Here is a 19,474-nt window from a genome sequence, read left to right as displayed (position 1 = left end):
AGAGAACTCCAGGAAGAGGTCTTTAAAGATTGGCTATAAGCAGGTGATGAATTCAGAGCATCAATGACTTTTAGAGAATATTTGGATGTCAAAATGAAACATAAGAATAAGGGGTATAATAATGAATTACAAACAAAGATTGGTAAAATGTCCCTACCTTATTTTGACGGGTCACGTAAAAACACTGCGAGAGCTTGGGTACTAAAACTTGACACATTTACAATTAAACCCAATGATGGAGGATGAAGCCATCAAATATGCAGCATTACACTTAGAGGGAATTGCCCATGAATGGTGGCATCATGGACAACTTACGTTAGGCCATAATCAAATTAACACCTATGTTATTTTCACAGAAAGGCTTATTAACAGGTTTGATTCTAAGGATCCTGAACTCCATCTCAAAGATCCGACTCTGCTTAGACAAATAGGTACAATGGAACAATATATTTCAGAATTTGAAAAATTAGTAGTATTCGTAACAAAAATCTCTAAGAGACAAAAAACAATGATATTCATAGATGGATTATCTGATACTATCAAAGGGTGGGTTAAGTCCTTAAATTCACCTTCCTTGCAATCAGCCATAAAAAGGGCTAGAGAATTGGAACCCCCTTCTAAAGAAAGAATTTATAACAAAGAGTCATCTTTTAAGGCAGATTTTGATACAAAACCTTCTTCAAACAATACACCACCTAAAAACAAATTAGAAAAAGACGAACAGGATGAACTCAGAAGAAAAAAATTGTGTTTCAGTTATAAAGAATCTTGGGCACCAAGTCATAGATGTTTGGGAAAAGGATAAATTTATAACATTGAAGTAGTATCAGATAATGAAGATGAGGAAAACATAGATCCAATTTAGGAACACGATCTTAAAATTACAGAACAGGTTCAGGAAGATTACCACAAAAAGGTAAAATAGCAACAATGACAAGAACTCCCTATTTTAATATTTTCAGAGTAAGAGGGGTTTTACAAGGGCAACGAGTCATAGTTATGATAGACAGTGGCGCTACTCATAATTTCATTGATACGACTCTTGTTAAGAAACGTGGCTTACATACAGTGAAACATGAAGGTTTTGATGTTTGAATAGCAGGTGGTACTACTTTAGTAAGCATGTATAAGGTTCTAAAATTAATTATTACTCTTGGTAATTATACAGTAACAGATGATTTTTATGTCCTTGATTTGGCTAACTCTAACGTTATGTTGGGCATTCAATGGTTGATAACCTTAGATAAATATTCACAGAGTTTCAAACATCTAGAATTTTCTTTCAAAATTAATGGAAAAAAGGTAATCCTCAGAGGAATGGCGAATGGAAGTGGTGCAGGAGCACCCAAATAAAGATTGTACATGTTGCCGCATTTCAAACTCTACCGAGTTGCAAAAGTTACCGAGCACTAGAAATTGTTTAGGATTGGAACTTTTCTTGGGATTTGTTCAAACCATTGTGGGGTCATTCTTCCCTATTCTATGTTGCTCTAGAATATTCTGTAAGTCGTTTTGGTGGGAAGTCTCTTTGGGTCGGTTTTCTTATTTTGTAATAATCTAGAATGTTCTGTAGACCATTCTAGCAAGTATAAATAGAGTTTTTAGGTTTAGGTTTAGAAAAAAATTTGGATACAAAGTTACGGGGAGAAGAAATCTTTAGGAGAGCAAGTGTATATACTATTCATTTGATGAATCAATTAGAAGAATATTATTATCTATCTCTTTTTGGTGTTGGTTCCTTTTGTTTTTGCTTCCATTGAATTTATCTCTGCATCATTTTTGGTATCAGAGCTTGGGGAAAGCTCCTAAGGCAATCAGATTTTATGTCTAGATCAGAGTCAAAAGCTAAAACATCAAACATGATCACCAATGCTGAACTAGCAAAGAAGATGCAAGAACATGAGAAAACCAATAAGTGGTTATTGGATGAATTTGAGAAGCTGAAGGGTAGGATGGAAAAGAGAGCAAAGGTTTCCTCAGAGCAAGAGGAAAAAGGAGAAGAAGAGGATACCCCTAAGCAGGAGGTGGTTAACTTACCTACAAACCACAGATACTTCATAGAAGCCCTTGAAAGAGTTGGCAAGAAGGATGCCAAAGCTGACCTACCCATCTTCCAAGGAAAGATGGATCCTGATGCTGTTGTGGATTGGATAAAAGCCTTGAACAACCATTTTGAATGTGAAAATATAGCAGAAAAGGACAAGGTAAAAATTGCCAAGTCAAAGTTGAAGGGACTAGCCCTCACTTGGTGGAATTTCACCCAAGGAGAAAGGGTCAAAGAAGGTAAGAAAATGATAACTTCGTGGGAAAGGATGTGTGCCAAGGTGAGAGAAACATACTTACCTGAGGATTCTGAAATCCAACTTCATCGAAGGAGACGAAGTTTAAGACAAAAGGAGCTAGATGTCACAGCCTATACTGAAGAATTCCAAAAATTAAGCCTAAGGGCAAAATAGAGTGAACGTGAAAGTGTAAAAGTTGCTAGATATCTCAATGGATTGAGGTTGAACATTCAAGAAGAACTTAATTTATTGTGTCTTGATACAGTACAAAAATGTTATCAACTAGCATTGAAGGTGGAAGCCAAATTGAAAAGAAGGCAAGAACAAAATAGCAAAGGAAGAGGAAGAAATCAAAGGGGAAGAGGAAATTTCCAAGGAAGAGGACAAAACCACGAAGATCATAAGGAGACAAAGCAAGAAACCAGTCAAAGCAAAGGAAATTTCAGAGGTAGAAGAGGCAATTCAAGAGGTGGATTTGGTGGTAGAAGGGCAAGTCCGATCATTTGTTTCAATTGAAACAAGGAGGGACATTATGCATCTAGGTTTCCAGATAGAGCTAGTTCAAGTTCATAAGGTGAAAGAAGAACACATTTGGTACAAGATTATGAATACCAAGAGAAGGAGATGGCTGACTTAGATAGCGTACCTGAAAGAGGAGAAAGTTTAATGATGAAAAAAACACTTGAAAGTGCCTACTACCATGGAACCACCACAAAGGAAAACTACCTTTAGGATTGCTTGCAAATCCGGAGGTAAGGTGTGTAAAGTCATTATTGACTTAGGATCTACTGAGAATTTAGTTTCTCTTCAGATGGTTTAGAAGTTAAAACTTAGGAGAATATCTCATCCTTTTCCTTATAAGGTTTCATGGCTAACAAAGGGTCAACAAACTCTTGTAAATGAGCAAGCATGGGTTGATTTTCAAATTGGAAAGTATAAGGACAGAATTTTGTGTGATATAGTTGACATGAATGCATGCCACCTATTATTTGGTAGGCCCTGGTAGTATGATTTGCAGGCACAACATGATGGAAAACTCAATATATACACCATCAAGAAGGATGGAATGGTGATTAGATTGATTCCATTTGCTGATTGTGAAGAAGTAGAAGAAAATAAAGAGAAGGAAGCCAAAATTATGATGTTGATAAAAAAGAATTCTTACGGGACATGAAGGATGAACCTAAGCCTTGTTTTCTTTTGATGTCTAACCCACAACCACAAGAACCCGTTGGAAATGACAGAAAGGAGGCTGAAACAAAGAAGGCAATTCCTAATGAAGTGAAAAAACTTTTGGATAAGTATGAAGGTTTGATTTTAGAAGGTATGCCAAAGTCTTTACCACCTATCTGAAACATTAGTCATTGTATTGATTTCATTCCTAGAGCTACTTTACCCAATAAGGTTGCATACAAGATGACACCTCAACGAAATGAGGAGATTGCTAGAAAAGTAAAGGAGTTACTCGATTCTGGCTTGATAGCGAAAAGCTTAAGCCCATGTGTTGTACCTATTGTTTTGGCACCCAAGAAGGAAGGAACCTGGAGGTTGTGCTTTGATTCTAGAGTCATTAAATAGATTACAATCAAATACAGGTTTCCAATGCCAAGAATTGAAGATTTGCTTGATTGTTTGGGAGGTGCAAAGTATTTCTTCAGGATTGACTTAAAAAGTGGGTACCATCAAATAAGGATAAGAGCTGGAGATGAGTGGAAGACAGCATTCAAAACCTTATGATGGATTATATGAATGGAAGGTAATGCCATTTGGACTCTCTAATGCTCCTAGTACCTTCATGAGACTTATGAATGAAATACTCAAAGACTTCAATGGCAAGTTCATCATAGTATATTTAGATGACATATTAATTTTCAGCAAGACAAAGAAAGAACACCTAGAGCACATTGACATGGTTTTGAGAAGACTTCATGAGGAGAAATTGGTAATAAACTTGGAAAAGTGTTTGTTCATGCAAGAGGAGCTGACATATCTTGGTTTTGTGATCTCCCAAGGTAGCTTGAAGATGGATAAAGATAAGGTAAGCGCTATACTATCCTGGCCACCCCCAAAAATAGTTGGAGATGTTAGAAGCTTTCATGGTCTTGCTACATTTTATAGGAAATTCATAAGAAATTTCACTCATATATGTGCTCCTATGTTAGAAACTATGAAAGGAGGAAGTGTAAGTTTGCATGGAGTCAATCAGCAAATGAAGCTTTTGAATTGCTTAAGAAAAAGGTTAGTGAGCAGCCAATTCTTTCTTTACCTGATTTTAACAAAGTTTTCCAAGTAGAATGTGATGCCAGCAAGGTTGCTATAAAGGCAGTTCTTAGTCAAGAAGGAAAATCAGTGGCTTTCTCAAGTGAAAAGCTCAATGAAGCCAAGCAAAAATACTCTTCATATGACCGAGAAATGTATGCATTGGTTCAAGTTCTCAAAAAGTGGAGACACTACTTGTTGCCAAAGGAGTTTGTTGTGTATACCGATAACCAAGCACTTAGTTTTCTGAACAGCCAAGACAAATTAAGTCATAGGCACATGAAATGGGTGGAGTATTTACAGGCCTATACCTTCACCATCAAGCTTAAGAAAGGCATATCAAACAAGGTTGCTGATGCTCTTAGTAGAAGGAATCTGACTATCTCCCAAATACAGCTAGAAAGTGTGGGAATTGAAGCACTCAAGGACATGCATGTAGCAGATCCAGATTTTGGCGACATCTAAAAGGTATGTATGGAGTTTGGTGAAAGATACCATGCTGATTTTTCTTATTTTTTGATACAAGACAGACTTCTTTTCAAAGGAGGACAACAATGTGTACCCAGGTGCTCTATGAGGACAAACATTATCAAAGAGAAGCATAGTGGAACAATGAGTGGACATTTTGGTTTGGATAAAACTTTAGAATTTGTTAGAAAGTACTACTATTGGCCTAAACTTCAAACTGATGTCAGAAACTTTGTGGAAACATGTATGATTTGTCAAAGTGCCAAAGGAAGGACTACAAATGCAGGGCTTTATCAACCTTTGCCAATACCATCTAAATCCTAGGAAGCATAATGATGGATTTTGTAATGGAGCCGCCACAGACACAAAAGGGGCATGATAGTGTATTTGTTGTAGTAGATAGGTTCGGCAAAATGGCTCACTTCTTACCATGTAAGTCGACCAATGATGCTTCTCATATAGCAGATCTCTTTTTCACGGAAGTCATAAGGATTCACGAGCTACCTCTCAACATAGTTTCAAACAGGGATGTGAAGTTTGTAGGACACTTTTGGAGAACTTTATGGAGGAAACTTGGAACCAATTTATCATTCTCATCAGCCTACCACCCTCAAACTGATGACCAAATAGAGGTAATTAATAGAACATTGGGCAATTTGTTAAGAACACTCACAAGACAACATACAGCAAAATGGGATGTAATCCTACCCCAAGTTGAATTTGCATATAATGACTCCATCAATAGAAGTACAAGAAAGTCACCATTTCAAGTGGTGTATGGAATTCATTCTAGAGGGATCTTCGAGTTAAGAGATATGAGTTCACAGCAACAAGTTAGTGCCCAAGGAGAAAAATTTGCTACAACCATAAGAGAAATCCATGATTAAGTCAAAGCACAACTCCAACAAACCTCTGACAAGTATAAGAAGCATGCAGATCAGAAATGGAGACACTTAGAATTTGAAGTGGGAGATTTAGTATGGGAAAATTTCAAAAAAAAGAGGCTACCAAAAGGTAAATCTACCAAGATTATGTTGAGAAAACTAGGTCCTTGTCAAATATTGAAGAAGCTTGGAACCAATGCTTATGAGATTCGATTTCCACCTGAGATTGTCATCTCTCCCATCTTCAACATAGCAGACCTCACACCATTCAAAGCACCCAATGAAGAAATTGATACAGGACAGATTGCTGACACAGAAGAGATTCAACATCCACCATTTAAGAAGACACCACAGCTAGAAAGGATACTTGACACCAGAGTTCTAAAGCAGATAAGAGGAAAGGAGTCCAAGCAGTATTTGGTAAAACTTAGAGGTTATTCGGATGTCAATGCTGTGTGGATGACTGAACAAGATATCAAGAAGTAGGGTACCACTCTACAAGAGTTCATCTCAAGTGGGCTTGAGATAAAATTTCCTGGGGAGTATGGTGCAGGAGCACCCACATAAAGATTGTACATGTTGCTGCATTTCAGACTCTACCGAGTTGTAGAAGTTACCGAGCACCAGAAATTGTTTAGGATAAGATATTTTCTTGGGATTTGTTCAAACCATTGTGGGGTCATTCTTCCCTATTCTATATTGATCTAGAATATTCTATAAGCCATTTTGGCGGGAAGTCTCTTTGGGTCAATTTTCCTATTTTGTAATAATCTAGAATGTTTTGTAGACCGTCCTAGCAAGTATAATAGAGTTTTTAGGTTTAGGTTTAGAAAAATTTTTGGATACGAAGTTACAGGGAGCAGAAATCTTTAGGAGAGCAAGTGCGCATATTGTTCATTTGATGAATCAATTAGAAGAATATCGTTATCTATCTCTTTTTGGTGCTGGTTCCTTTTGTTTTTGCTTCCGTTGAGTTTATCTCTACATCAAGAAGTCCCCAGGTTGTATCTGCTAACAAAATGGAAGCTATTTTCCATCATGGTGATGTAGCGTGATCAGCACAATGCCTTATCTCTACTAAGGTGACAAGTTATGAGTCTAAATACTATCAAGATGATTTATTGCAGATTTTAGATTCTCATAGTTTGGTTTTCAATGATATACCTCCAAGAGTTCCTCCAAATAGAGGGTTTGAACATACTATTGAATTGGAAGAAGGGGCAAAGCCAATCATTACTATTCCTAACAGACATCCTAAGGCATTCAAAGATGAAATAGAGAAGGCCATTAAGGAGTTACTAGATATGGGACATATCAAGTTCAGTTCAAGTTCATTTGTCTCTTCAGTGGTACTGGTCAAAAAGAAAGATGGGACTCTTCGCATGTGTATAGATTACTATGCCCTCAATAAAAAGATCATTAAAAATTGGTATCTAATTCCCCCCATTGATGAACTGTTAGATAAATTACATGGTGTTGTATATTTTTTCTAAAATTGATTTAAGATCTGGATACCATCAAATTAAATTACGGGAAGAGGATATTCAGAAGACTGTTTTCCGTTGCCACTATAGTCATTATGAATTTTTAGTCATGCCATTTGGATTAACAAATGCTCCAGCAACATTTCAATCTTGTACGAATCATATTTTTAATAATCAACTAAGGAAGTTTTTGCTAGTTTTTTTTGATGATATACTAATATACAGCAAAACTTGGGAGGATCGTCTACAGCATATTGATGAAATTTTGGGTATAATGGAAACACAGTCTCTTTATGCAAAGGTCTCTAAATGTGAATTTTGTATGACAGAGATTTTATATTTGGGTCATATGATTAGTGCTAAAGGTGTGCAGGTACATCAGGAGAAGATTAGAGCATTTTGGATTGGCCACCTCCATAGAATCTTTCAGATCTACGGGGTTTCTTTGGTCTATGCAGTTATTACAGGAGATTTGTTAGAGGATTTTCATAGCTCGGGGTACCACTAACAGATCTTACCAAAAAGGGTGCATTCAGATGGACTGCAGAAGCACAACAGGTATTTAACAAATTTAAGGAGGTAATGAGTTCGTGTCCCATTCTTGCACTCCCAGATTTCAATCAGCCATTTGTTTTATAATGTGATGCTTCTGGCGAAGGAATGGGGGCAGTTTTAATGCAAAATAAGCACCCTATAGCTTATGAAAGAAGGAAACTCATTAGTACTAAAAAGTTGTATTCAATATATGATAAGGAAATGTTCACAATTATGCCTGCATTGGCTAAGTTTCGGCAATATTTAGTTGGTAGCAAATTTGTAGTTAGAACTAATCATAACAGTTTGAAATATTTCTTGAGTCAGAAAGATTTGAATGATAGGCAGCAGAAGTGGATTAGTAAAATCCAAGCGTATGAATTTGAATTGAAGATGTTAAAGGAAAAAATAATGTGGTCACTGATGCATTATCTAGAAAACCTGAAATAAATGCTATTTCAGGAGTAACAACTGATTGGAAATCTCTGTTATCAATTGAATATTCTAAAAATACATTTGCATGTGATATTTTGGATTAGAGATACAAGGTTATAAATGAGATCATTTATTATAAAGATAGAATTTTCCTTGTACCAAGATCTAAATTGAAATTAAAGATTATGCAGGCACTGCATGATTTCCCTTTGGCAGGACATCCTGGTTATTTCAAGACTTACAGGCAAATCCGTGAACAATTTCGATGGAAAGGACTAAAAAATGATGTATTACAATATGTGAAGGAATGTATCACATGCCAACAAAATAAAGCTGAACATTACAATTTTGGATGAGAGATACAAGGTTATAAATGAGATCATTTATTATAAAGATAGAATTCTCCTTGTACCAGGATCTAAATTGAAATTAAAGATTATGCAAGCACTACATGATTTACCTTTGGCAGGACATCCTGGTTATTTCAAGACTTGCAGGAAAATTTGTGAACAGTTTACATGGAAAGGACTAAAAAATGATGTATGACAATATGTGAAGGAATGTATCACATGTCAACAAAATAAAGTTGAACATTCCTATCCCACTGGACTACTTCAATCTTTACCCATCCCAGAACAAAAATGGGAGAGTATTTCGATGGATTTCATTACTGGCTTGCCCCTAGTACAAGGTAAAGATTGTATTTTTGTTGTGGTTGATAGACTAACTAAATTTGCACATTTCTTTGCTATTACAAGAGAATTCATAACAGTTCAAGTTGCAAAATTATTCTTCAAAGAGGTTTTTAGCTTACATGGTTTGCCTAAAAACATCATCAGTGACAGAGATAGCAAATTCTTGAGTATCTTCTGGGCAGAATTATTCAAGTTAACAGGTACAGAGTTGAACCATAGTACCAGTTATCATCCCCAAACAAATGGACAGACAGAAATTGTGAACAAATGGATTGAAGGCTATCTTCGCAATTATGTAGTAGGGCATCAAAAGGCTTGGATCAAATGGTTATACTTAGGGGAAAACTATTACAACACGACTTATCATATGTCTATTGATATCACTCTATTTAAGGCTTTGTATGGATATGATGCTATATCTTTTGTCGATCTGGCTTTTAACAATAGTAATGTACCCAAAGCTCAAAGAATCAATTAGGGATAGAAAACAAATGGCTTATTAATTGAGTACAGAATCAAAATGATAATTGGGAGTAAAAGGTTTTAATTGGAAGAATTCATTTATGAATTGAAGTAATACAAGAATTGTTTCTATATTAGTAGGGGACATTATAGCTCTTCAATTGGTATCTGAAACTAAACATGTACATAGTGGGCAGGGAGTATGCAGAGGGGGAGGAGTAAATCAGCTATGTTGGGGCAAGAGAATCCTAATATGGATTTTAAAATCTAAGGGAGCCCCAAGCAGAGCGTGTCCAAACCCGAGCAGCAGTAAACCTTCCATCCATAATGAAATTAAACATGTTCCTAGTGGGTAGGAAGTGTGCGCAGGGGGAGGAGTAAATCGGTCGCGTTGGGGCAAGAGAATCCCAATATGGATAAAAGGCTAAGGAAGCCCCAAGCTAAGCGTGTCCAAACTCAAGGAGCAGTAAATCTACCATCCACTATGGAATTATACACCCTATTATTGTACTAGCTATAGAAAAGTTGTTAAAAATATGCATCTTCAAGAACTTTTGATTTTGAGATAAGGCACACAACATTCACGATCAAAGTGGTAAAACATTTCCTTACCTTTCCTTATTTCAATTTGTAAGCAAGATTCTAACATGTAAACTATGTGTCTACATCGTGTCTTCATGCATCAATGTGTTTGCTTTGTGTCTTTTTCATGTCTTCATGCATTCGTGTGTCTACTTCGTGCTTGCATCACATCTTCATGCATTAATGTGTCTACTTCATGTCTTCATTCATATGTTCTTGTACATGCTATTATATACTAACATGCTTACTTTGCAAGTGTCTAACACATATGCAGGAAAGAGAATGAATCTAGAGTATGAATTAATGAGGATCAAATCAATTGCTTGAGGACAAGCAAATTCAAGAAGGGAGGGCTGTGATATCCCCACTTTAATAGGATTAAATAATAAGTAATTATTAAAATAATATAAAAGAATAAAATATAATTATATTATGAGTGAATAATAATAACTATAGTTATCTTGATGTAATAATAAAATATCATATAATGATAATATACTATAATACTAATGTATTAAACATAACTACTAACAATGTATTAATGAAATGTAATAGATTATTAAAATAATTATATATTATAGTTATAACATTATTATTAAAATAAGTTTCAAAGGACACGACCATTGGGAATATCGAATATTTAATAAGGGAGAAGCAAGGAGAGAGAGGGGTATCCAAAAAATATTTTTTAAACCTTCTCCAAAATGCAAGGATCAGATTTGAGATCATTACAACTAGCTTCAGGAATGTAAAGATATTTTAAAGGCACTTCAGGAAAACTTACAATCTGCTCAGAATCAACATTAAATTTACGCAGACAGGAAATGCATGGAACGCAATTTTGATGAAAGTGAGTTGGTGTATCTCTGACTTCAACCCTATCGACAATCTTCAATCAAGCGCAGTGGAACTAAATAATTGAGGCCTCGTTTCTATGGACCCTATCAGATCCTTAGAAAAATTGGTGCATTTGCTTATGAATTAAAATTACCTGAGGGTAATCGAGTTCATAATGTTTTCTAGGTCTCGTCTCAAGAAGGCTTTAGGCAAACAGGTTATAGTGTCCAAAGAGTTACCACCTTTGGATTCCGAAGGGAAGTTGGACACCATACTCGAGAAGATTTTGGATGTTCACGAAAGGCACTTGCGTACTCGTTCCATCAAAGAATATGTTGTACAGTGGAAAAATTTGCTAGTAGATGATGCGACATGGGAAACCAAACAAGTACCCCAACATCCAAATCTACAGTTGCTTGTGGGCAAGCAACAAGAGGGAGGGGAGATTTGTAATGTCCCTCCAAGATCTTTTGAATAAAAGTTTAGTACAGGCATATTAATATATTAATTAAATTATATTAGTTTTAAACTTTGAACTAATATAAATTAATTAATGAAATAAGAATTAGCTTATAATAAACAATGATAGTTTGGGAAGTTTTACAAGTACATCACCCAACTTCTCCAAATTAAATAGTGGCTTCCGACGGAGAAAGGTATGGAAGAATGTTCGAAGATAAATTGGAGATTGCAAAGTACAAGCAATAAGAACAATTCCTTTCGTCAAAAACATTATGGCCTAGTGGAAGAAGAATTAACAGTTGAAGAGTATATTGTAGGAGACCAAGGTTGGAGATTATTTGCAAGCAGAGACGACTGAACTTGGAGACAGAGCATGCCCTTGGTTGATAATCGCATGAGGAGATTTCTACGGATGATAGGAATAGGAAGAAATTGATAAAAGACAGAATTTCAGCAACTCGATACTATAATCAATCATATTGGCTATTTATTATTAACAACTCAAAGTCAGGTGAAGGATAGGCCATCGTTTCAGTTTCATTCGACCATGCAAAGTCAAGAATTAATTGTTTTGTCTGGTGATGGATATCTCAGAAGTATACGGCCATTAGTAATTCATTTCTGGTGGCCCTTCTCGTAAAAGACAATAAGTCTTGATAATCCAGATTTAGCGGTTTCCTCTCAACAAAGGAGATTCTATGTTCAGCCATCACAGGTGCAATCTTATTGTGGGATAATTACCCATTCAATAATAATTGATTAAGAAATATTAGAAAATTATCTTTTCTATTTGCCATTGTAGAAATATCATTAGAATAAGAGGCAAGTCACAATCTTCAGATTCTGTTATGTATATCTGATGTTGTTCTAAACTTATTCACTTTAGAACTTTTGGAAAGATCCTTCTGTGATTAAATAATCGGAGATTGATATGAAGTATGGCATACTTGTATTGTAAATTCCAATTCTAATAAACAGTATGATACAAAATGAAAATTGATGAATTTGCATTCAAACAATATTTATTTGTTAAATCTGAGATCTATATTCAGAACTAGACTCTTAAAGCTAGGATTTACAAGGAGGGCAATAATACAGATTCATCTTCCTCAAACTCATAGAAAGCAGAAATCCGCCTAAGTCACCTACAAGGGACTCCACAAGAAGTTACTTTCTTACCACCTACAGAGGGGCCACTTCCAACTGGAATATCAGAATCTCCAAAGATTTACCATAACATGACTGGTAATCCTAAAGGCACTGCTACAACAGATATTTCCGACCCAAATCAGGAAAGAGTCGAGGAAGGAGCAAGCGGCAAGCAACAAATTCTGACATGGGGGGCTTCCAGAATATCACTTCCGAAGATGGCGCCACTAATCTATCCGAAACAGCACTCTTGTACTAAAGTAATAGATTTGAGATGCCAGACAAAGTGTGCGCATAAAGTGAGGTTGCAAACACCTCTAGGCCCAAAAGTAGTACATCCAGTTGCTCTCATGGTACAGCCAGTAGGAGCAATAGATAAACAGCAAGGGGAAATCCACACTCAAGAAAGTATGATAGTTGTGGCTATGGTGGATCCGGTCCTGGAGGAGGCTGACAAGTTACTCAAGGAAGAAGGCATGGTGTCTTCCCCTCTACAGGCAGTTGTTGAGGAACAGGTAGAGATACAAAGCAAGCGTGGGGAACCTCCGGACACGGCTTTTTTTGCAGCCAAGGTAGAGTTGTTTCTCACCGAGTTGCATGCCATGGAGCATTCTACCAAGGAGCTCATGCAGCAGGCTAGGTCTCGGAATATGGAAGCTATCATAACAATAGCGGAAGCATTGGTCGCATTTATGCAGACTGGCTACCATATAGATTGGGAACTATTAGAGCAAGGTGGATATTCAAAGGACATGGCCACTACGTGGGCAAGCAGTTCTATCATTTCCAGTGGACAGGAACAATCGTCGCCTCTCATGGAGGCCCTTGCAGCTATCGAAGTTTCCTTTCGAGGAACCTTCTTGGAACTTCAATAGGAAAAAAGCTTGGCTAAGGCGTAGGGGCTAGAAAGGCAAAATCTTCAACATTAGTGGGAAGTAGAAAAATTTGCCATGCAAGAAGCCTGGAAGATAGAGAAAGTTGAATTAGAGAGCAAGATCGCCACAGCAGAAGCCAAGAAGATGGACGCTTTAAGGGTATTGCAAGGTGTTTGGACAAAACAAAAGACAGCTGAACGGGACCCGCAACAGCTACGAGGAGCTTCGAGCACAGGGATGTCCTACCATCCCTCTTCTTGAAGTCAAAGTTCTTTTTGTTGTTTTCATGTTCAACAGTCGTTTGGAAGACAGCTTCTTTTTTGGGGGGGATAGATGTAGTCGGAATAAAGTAACTATTGTGTTTAGTACTTGTTAAAGCTAGTTGGGTTGGGTAGTTAGGTGGTGAGGGAATGTGTCAGTTGGTTTTTCCAACCAACCGACCCTTCTATAAGTACTTGGAATATTGTCAATGGACTCATGATGTTTTTGGTATTAATAAAGAAACCATTTCCTCGCCTACTGGTATTGTGGTATTAAAGGTACATTCTATGTTTTACTTTGTGTATCTCAATTGTGTTATTTTGTATACTTAGAATATCTCTATGAACTTGAGTGATATTTCCACTCTACATATATATTATATATATATATATATATATGAATGTAATTTTAACATAAAAATTGCCATTATTAAAAATTAAAAAATATACTTAAAACCAACACAATATATTAAAGTTAATATAAAAATACTTACGATTTATTAAAAAAAATACATATCAATTATTATTTACATTTTTAGCAAATAGCTACTAATTTAAAACTACTGGAAAAAACAATTTAATTCATTAATGGTAACCTTGAGTGTGAAATATTAATAAACTTGTCTTTAAATTGAAATATTGTATTAAACACAATTGCAGGACGAAATTTATAAAATTGTTCATACAAATGCACCAACAAATAGTGATTAGTTGAGGAGTGTTAGTCCAGATTTAATCAATAAAAAATAATTAGTTAACTCAATGTCTAACACAATTCGTGTCAATCTGCAGACATAAACTCAAGTACATGCCCAGTAAATTCAATAAAATTATTTATTGATAGTGATTGATTAATGCAATTGGTCAGTGCTCTTTCAAATTTCTGATGACATGGATGACTTGCAAAGAAACAAGCATCAGCAATGGAGAAATGTGTTTCGGTCGTTGAAACAAGAAGCGACATTCTTTCGTTGCGCTTGTGGCAACATAGCCAGACATGCAAGCAATTGATTCTAAGGGCAAGCTATCCATGTTCAAGCAATTAAGCAAGTGCATTCAAGGAGTTTTCAAGCAAGCAAGGCATTCTTCATCCAATTATCCAAGATCTTCAACCTTCATTGTTCATTTCCTCTTCTAGATCTAGCTTCATTTCTTCATTGTGGATGGTGGAGTATGGTCATCAAAGAAGAGATCTACTTCGATTCATCATCAAAACATATTACAAGCATAGACATATATGAAGTTTTGTCTTTTGTAATTTCCCTTTTGGTTTTATACTAAGTCAAAAGCTATTGCATTAACATACTTGATCACATATTAAACATAATTGCATCAACATTGCTATGATATTCTTCATTGGTATGTTTACTTCTAGTACATATTAGCATTCCGTTATTAGCTTTTATCTCAATTTAAGGTTGATTCCTCAACTAGGACTTGACCGAAGCGAGCCCCTCCCATCAACCACTTTTCCCTCTCTATTGTGTGGAGGTGCAGGTTTGGAGCACAGATTCAAGAACTATTTTTGAAGCACTTTCCAAATCCATATTTCATTCTAAGTTCCGACATTTCGAGGTTGAGGTCGTCCCTAACCATAGTTTCAGTGACAGTTCAGTTACGAATCCGTGAGTCCAGAGTGCAGATCTTTGGACTTTGGCTTCAATTTTAGGCCCACATAGACGACGAGGTCATCCTCTACCTAAATCAAGAGTGAGATCATCCTTGAGCTCCCAAATCGTCCTTGTCCTATGCAGAAATAGAGTTCAACCCAGTTTAGATTTGGCATTTTTTGGAGGATCAATGGGTCAATATGGGCTTCTAATCGGCAGTAAATCAATTATTTGGCTTTCTTCCCCTCTTGATCTCAACGGTGCACACATTTCTATCTCTACTTCTTGCATTTCTTTTCTTAGACCAGATTCACACACATTTTAACTACACTTATCATACATTTGGGGTCAATACAAAGAGGTATCCAAACTTGCGAGGCTGGGGTCTCATGCTTTTGCCCTTCTTTCTTAGTGGCTCTTGTCGGATATACTTTGTGGGTAAGGATTCCTCCTCTTGGTGCCCTAATGTAATGGTGGAGTTCCTACTATTTCATCCATTACAAGTATAAGGCAAATACTTTGTAGAAATCCCGTGAATGAATCGCTGAGAGAAGGGACTGGTTTTTGACTTCATAAAACACTAGTGAAGAGTCAAATTTATTAACAATGTCATGTGCGCAAATAGGAGAAGTTTTGGACAGTAAGGATAAGTCCTGAGGAGAAAATTGTGGATCAAACATGCAAGAGGAAGAATAAGCACTGCCTGGGTGATCAAGTCTAGGATCATGAAAGTTTGTTTTGAAGAGAATTTGCATTACAAGGCTGTACACGGTGATTTGCAAAATCTCCAGCCAAGAATGTAACCTCTTGGAAGGGGAATGAATCGGACGTCCACCCAATACAACACCATAGTAGAGACTTAGTGCAGATTGATGATTCTGGGGAAATTCATGTGAGAAAAAGTTATCATAATTTTGTATCAGGGTAGTAGAAATCAGAGGTTGGTCTAAAATGTTGCATTTGGGGTGAATTCTGAAGCATGGGAAGTGCCAGGCAGTCATATTTCCAGCCGTACTTCCTTCCTTGGTGGCTGGCATCAATTTCCAGGAACTCCATCTTAGACATCTAGCATTATCTGGACACTCAACACATCCTTTTCTCAGAGCTAAAGCAGAAATACACATTTCCAGACATCTGCACGTGAAATCAGAATTAGTGAGAGCAACTCCAGGCTGGTAAAGCAGCCATACAGCACCATCTGGAAGTTTGTGGTCATTCCTTTTGCAGTTGGCATTCTTAATTCCCTGTTCTTCACCGTTGGCAGCAGACCTGGGCAGCTGTGTGTTCAATTTTATTGTAGTAAAGTTTGGAGCTAGTTTGATGCCTTACCTGGTATGGTCCTGCATTGACTTAGGAAGTTCCAGGATTTCAAAGCAAACATACAATTCAGAATTTATTAGTTCATTGCATTGTTTTCAGAAGTTTGTCTCTATTTCCAGAATTAGTTTCAATTCAGTATTTATTTTTGGCATTTCAATCATTACTCAAAAAAAAATCCAAAAAGTCATAAACTACCCAAAACAACAAAAAAATCAGTAAATACAAGAAACCAAAAAAATACAAATTCAGCTGGTCAAAAATCCAATTTGCAGTCAAACAAACTGTCTTCAGCTGTAATATCAGCTGTATATTTCTTTGGTTGTGTTCCCATATGCATCTCTTTTAACTAATCCTAATGATGGATCATGTAGCATCATTCAAACCATTTATTAAAATAAAAATTACCACGTTCATTTAAAAGCTTTAAAATTCAAGTTTATTTTATCTTTTGCAAAAACAAATTTCAAACCAACTAGAAGACAACTGCTGAAAGTCACAGCAAGGTTCAGGTCTTAATGCCTGCAAAACCAGTGTTCACTTAATATAATTGCAATAATACAATTCAAAAAGCCAGCATGCTAGATAGAGTCTTGAGACAGGCAACTACGGCCACAATAACTTGAATTATTTATCTTCCAATTGTTCCTCATCTTGTGTACAACCAATTGCAATGAGGAAAGGTATAAATTCCAATGCAAAACAAATAATTCATATCCAATCAAGAAGATATTTTTACCTGATCTTGTTGTTTCTCAGCATAAATTGCCTTATACATGTCAGAAGGAGATCAGATTCTACAGATCTTTCATGAACTTCATCAAGAACCACCACCTTGTATCTTAAAATACCAGCTAGCCCTTCGCCTCTTAGTTCCTCCAAGAAGACACCAGCAGTTTTGAAAATAATTTTCGACCTAAATAACAATCCAAGAAAATATCATGGCTAAAAATCAATAAATGATTTAAATAGTATTAAAATTTTAACTAATATGAAATTTATGACTAATAATCAGAAAAATAAATTGATATTTTTGTGTGTGCATATTTATTTCAGCCCAAGAATTTGCCTCTCATGTGTTTTTTTTTACTATATTTCATGGAATTTCTAGATTAGGGATTCCAGATTGAGTGTCCAAGATAGAAAAACATATTACGTGCATCTTTGGCATACACACTTACCTGCACATTCACACATGCACAAACCAACATACACACACGTGCACACACACCACCTCTCTTTCCCTTTCTCTTCAACTTTCTGAAAATCAGGATCAACATTTTGGGAACTGTGGGGCTGTAGTATGATAGCATATCTTTGTGGGACCACCTCACCCTTCATTTTTCATTTTTGATTGGATTTTTATTGTTCATTTTTCATATGTGCGCCTCAACATGTTTGCCTGATCCAAAGGAAATTGAAGAATCACAACGCTATCCAAAGTACACATAGGAATTCTAGAATTGTGATTTAGCCAAAGCAGCAGCAAGCAAACATGAAACATTTCAAGGGTGACTTAGGCGTCCAACATGCTGTTTGGGGTAGGGGAAGATGTTGATCCATCCCCATCCTTGAATACCCAATGTATCAGATTCACTGAAATGGAGTTCTCAGGGCAGGGACACAGCCTTGTGTGTCTCAACTTTTGCATAAGATATGTCTTCAAAATCATAATCATCACCAAAACTTATTGTGCCTAGCAAAAGCAATTGATTGGGACATTCGAAGGTCAGCAGTTAATCTGGTTGTTGAGGATGGTATGTGTATGAAAACTATCAAGATTCCCCTTCCAAACATGTTAACTTGGCATGGGTATTGCTATTGTAAAAATCAAATTTTATTTCAATAAAGAAGCTTTGAATTTATTCTGTAAGGATAACAAATGATCCATTGAACACATACAGAATGTGATAATATGCTATGACAAGTATGATTTTAGACATTTATAAGTTGTAAACCAGTTTTGGCACCAATTCTGACTCTCAAAATCCTAAAGTTCACTAAACCCCCAAACCCCTTGTCTTGAGTATAGTAGAATTTTCAAATCTAATTACTAGTTTTTATCCTGCATATTGTCACCACAAAATGTAGGTAATAGTATGAAGCTTTTTCAACTAAGTTTCACAGCTCTCTCATCAGATAATTCACTATTTAATTGGCCAACATTGATCAACCAGTTGTTCCCAATTCACATAGTGAATCCTTTTACTTAAGGCTTTCGTCAAGTCCTTTTTGTTTTTTCATTTTATTAGCCTATGCTTGATTTTTTAGGCCTTCAAAGTCCCTTCTTGCATTTTTTAGTATTAGTTTAGATTATTTTGATCTTTTTGTTTCGTTCAATCTCTTTGCTTCGGTTTTCCCTTTGATTTGGTATATCTTAGGGCTTAATCGGACTTGTTAATCAAAAGATATAACCTTTTAAGTGCCCAAAAAGTGGACTCTACAAGCTCAACCGCATATTTAAAAACATTAATGTTATATTTTAATGTTGAGTTGTATTTTTTGACAAATATATCTTAAATTCACTTTATGTTATCTTTTTAAGTTACTTTATGACTTAAGTTTATCACAGAAGTCATTATAGTGCACTTTATGTTATATTTTTGATGTTGAGTTGCTTTTTAATATTTCACTTAAGTCACTTTATTACTTTATAGTCTATTTTGGTGTTGAGATTTACTTTAATGTTTTATTTTAAAACATTTAAGCGAAATGTTATCTTTTGAACATATTTACACTTTATATGTAAAATATAGTGTAAATATGATATTTGACCACTTAAAGTGATATTTGGTCAATAATCAATTTGACATGTGCTAAATAGATCACTCAAGTGATGCAACTCAACAACATGTCTTTTCTTCTAACATCTTACATGC

At 35.9% G+C, this 19,474-nt stretch overlaps 1 protein-coding gene across 3 annotated transcripts in view; it reads right to left on the bottom strand.

The window, feature by feature from the left end:
• Positions 1 to 19,474, bottom strand: part of LOC149557122 (zinc finger (CCCH type) helicase family protein) — a 289,450-nt gene that overhangs the window by 230,748 nt on the left and 39,228 nt on the right. For all 3 annotated transcript variants that reach the window (XM_089831842.1, XM_089831844.1, XM_089831843.1), the window contains exon 3: positions 17,335 to 17,511. In XM_089831842.1, coding sequence (XP_089687968.1) covers positions 17,335 to 17,511 — 177 coding nt within the window. The remainder of the gene's footprint in view (positions 1 to 17,334; positions 17,512 to 19,474) is intronic.

Source organism: Cupressus sempervirens, chromosome 5 (assembly GCF_028749045.1).
Source record: "Cupressus sempervirens isolate cs-2001-9-10 chromosome 5, ASM2874904v1, whole genome shotgun sequence".
Lineage (NCBI taxonomy): Eukaryota > Viridiplantae > Streptophyta > Pinopsida > Cupressales > Cupressaceae > Cupressus > Cupressus sempervirens.
This window is presented reverse-complemented; position numbering and strand designations above follow the sequence as displayed.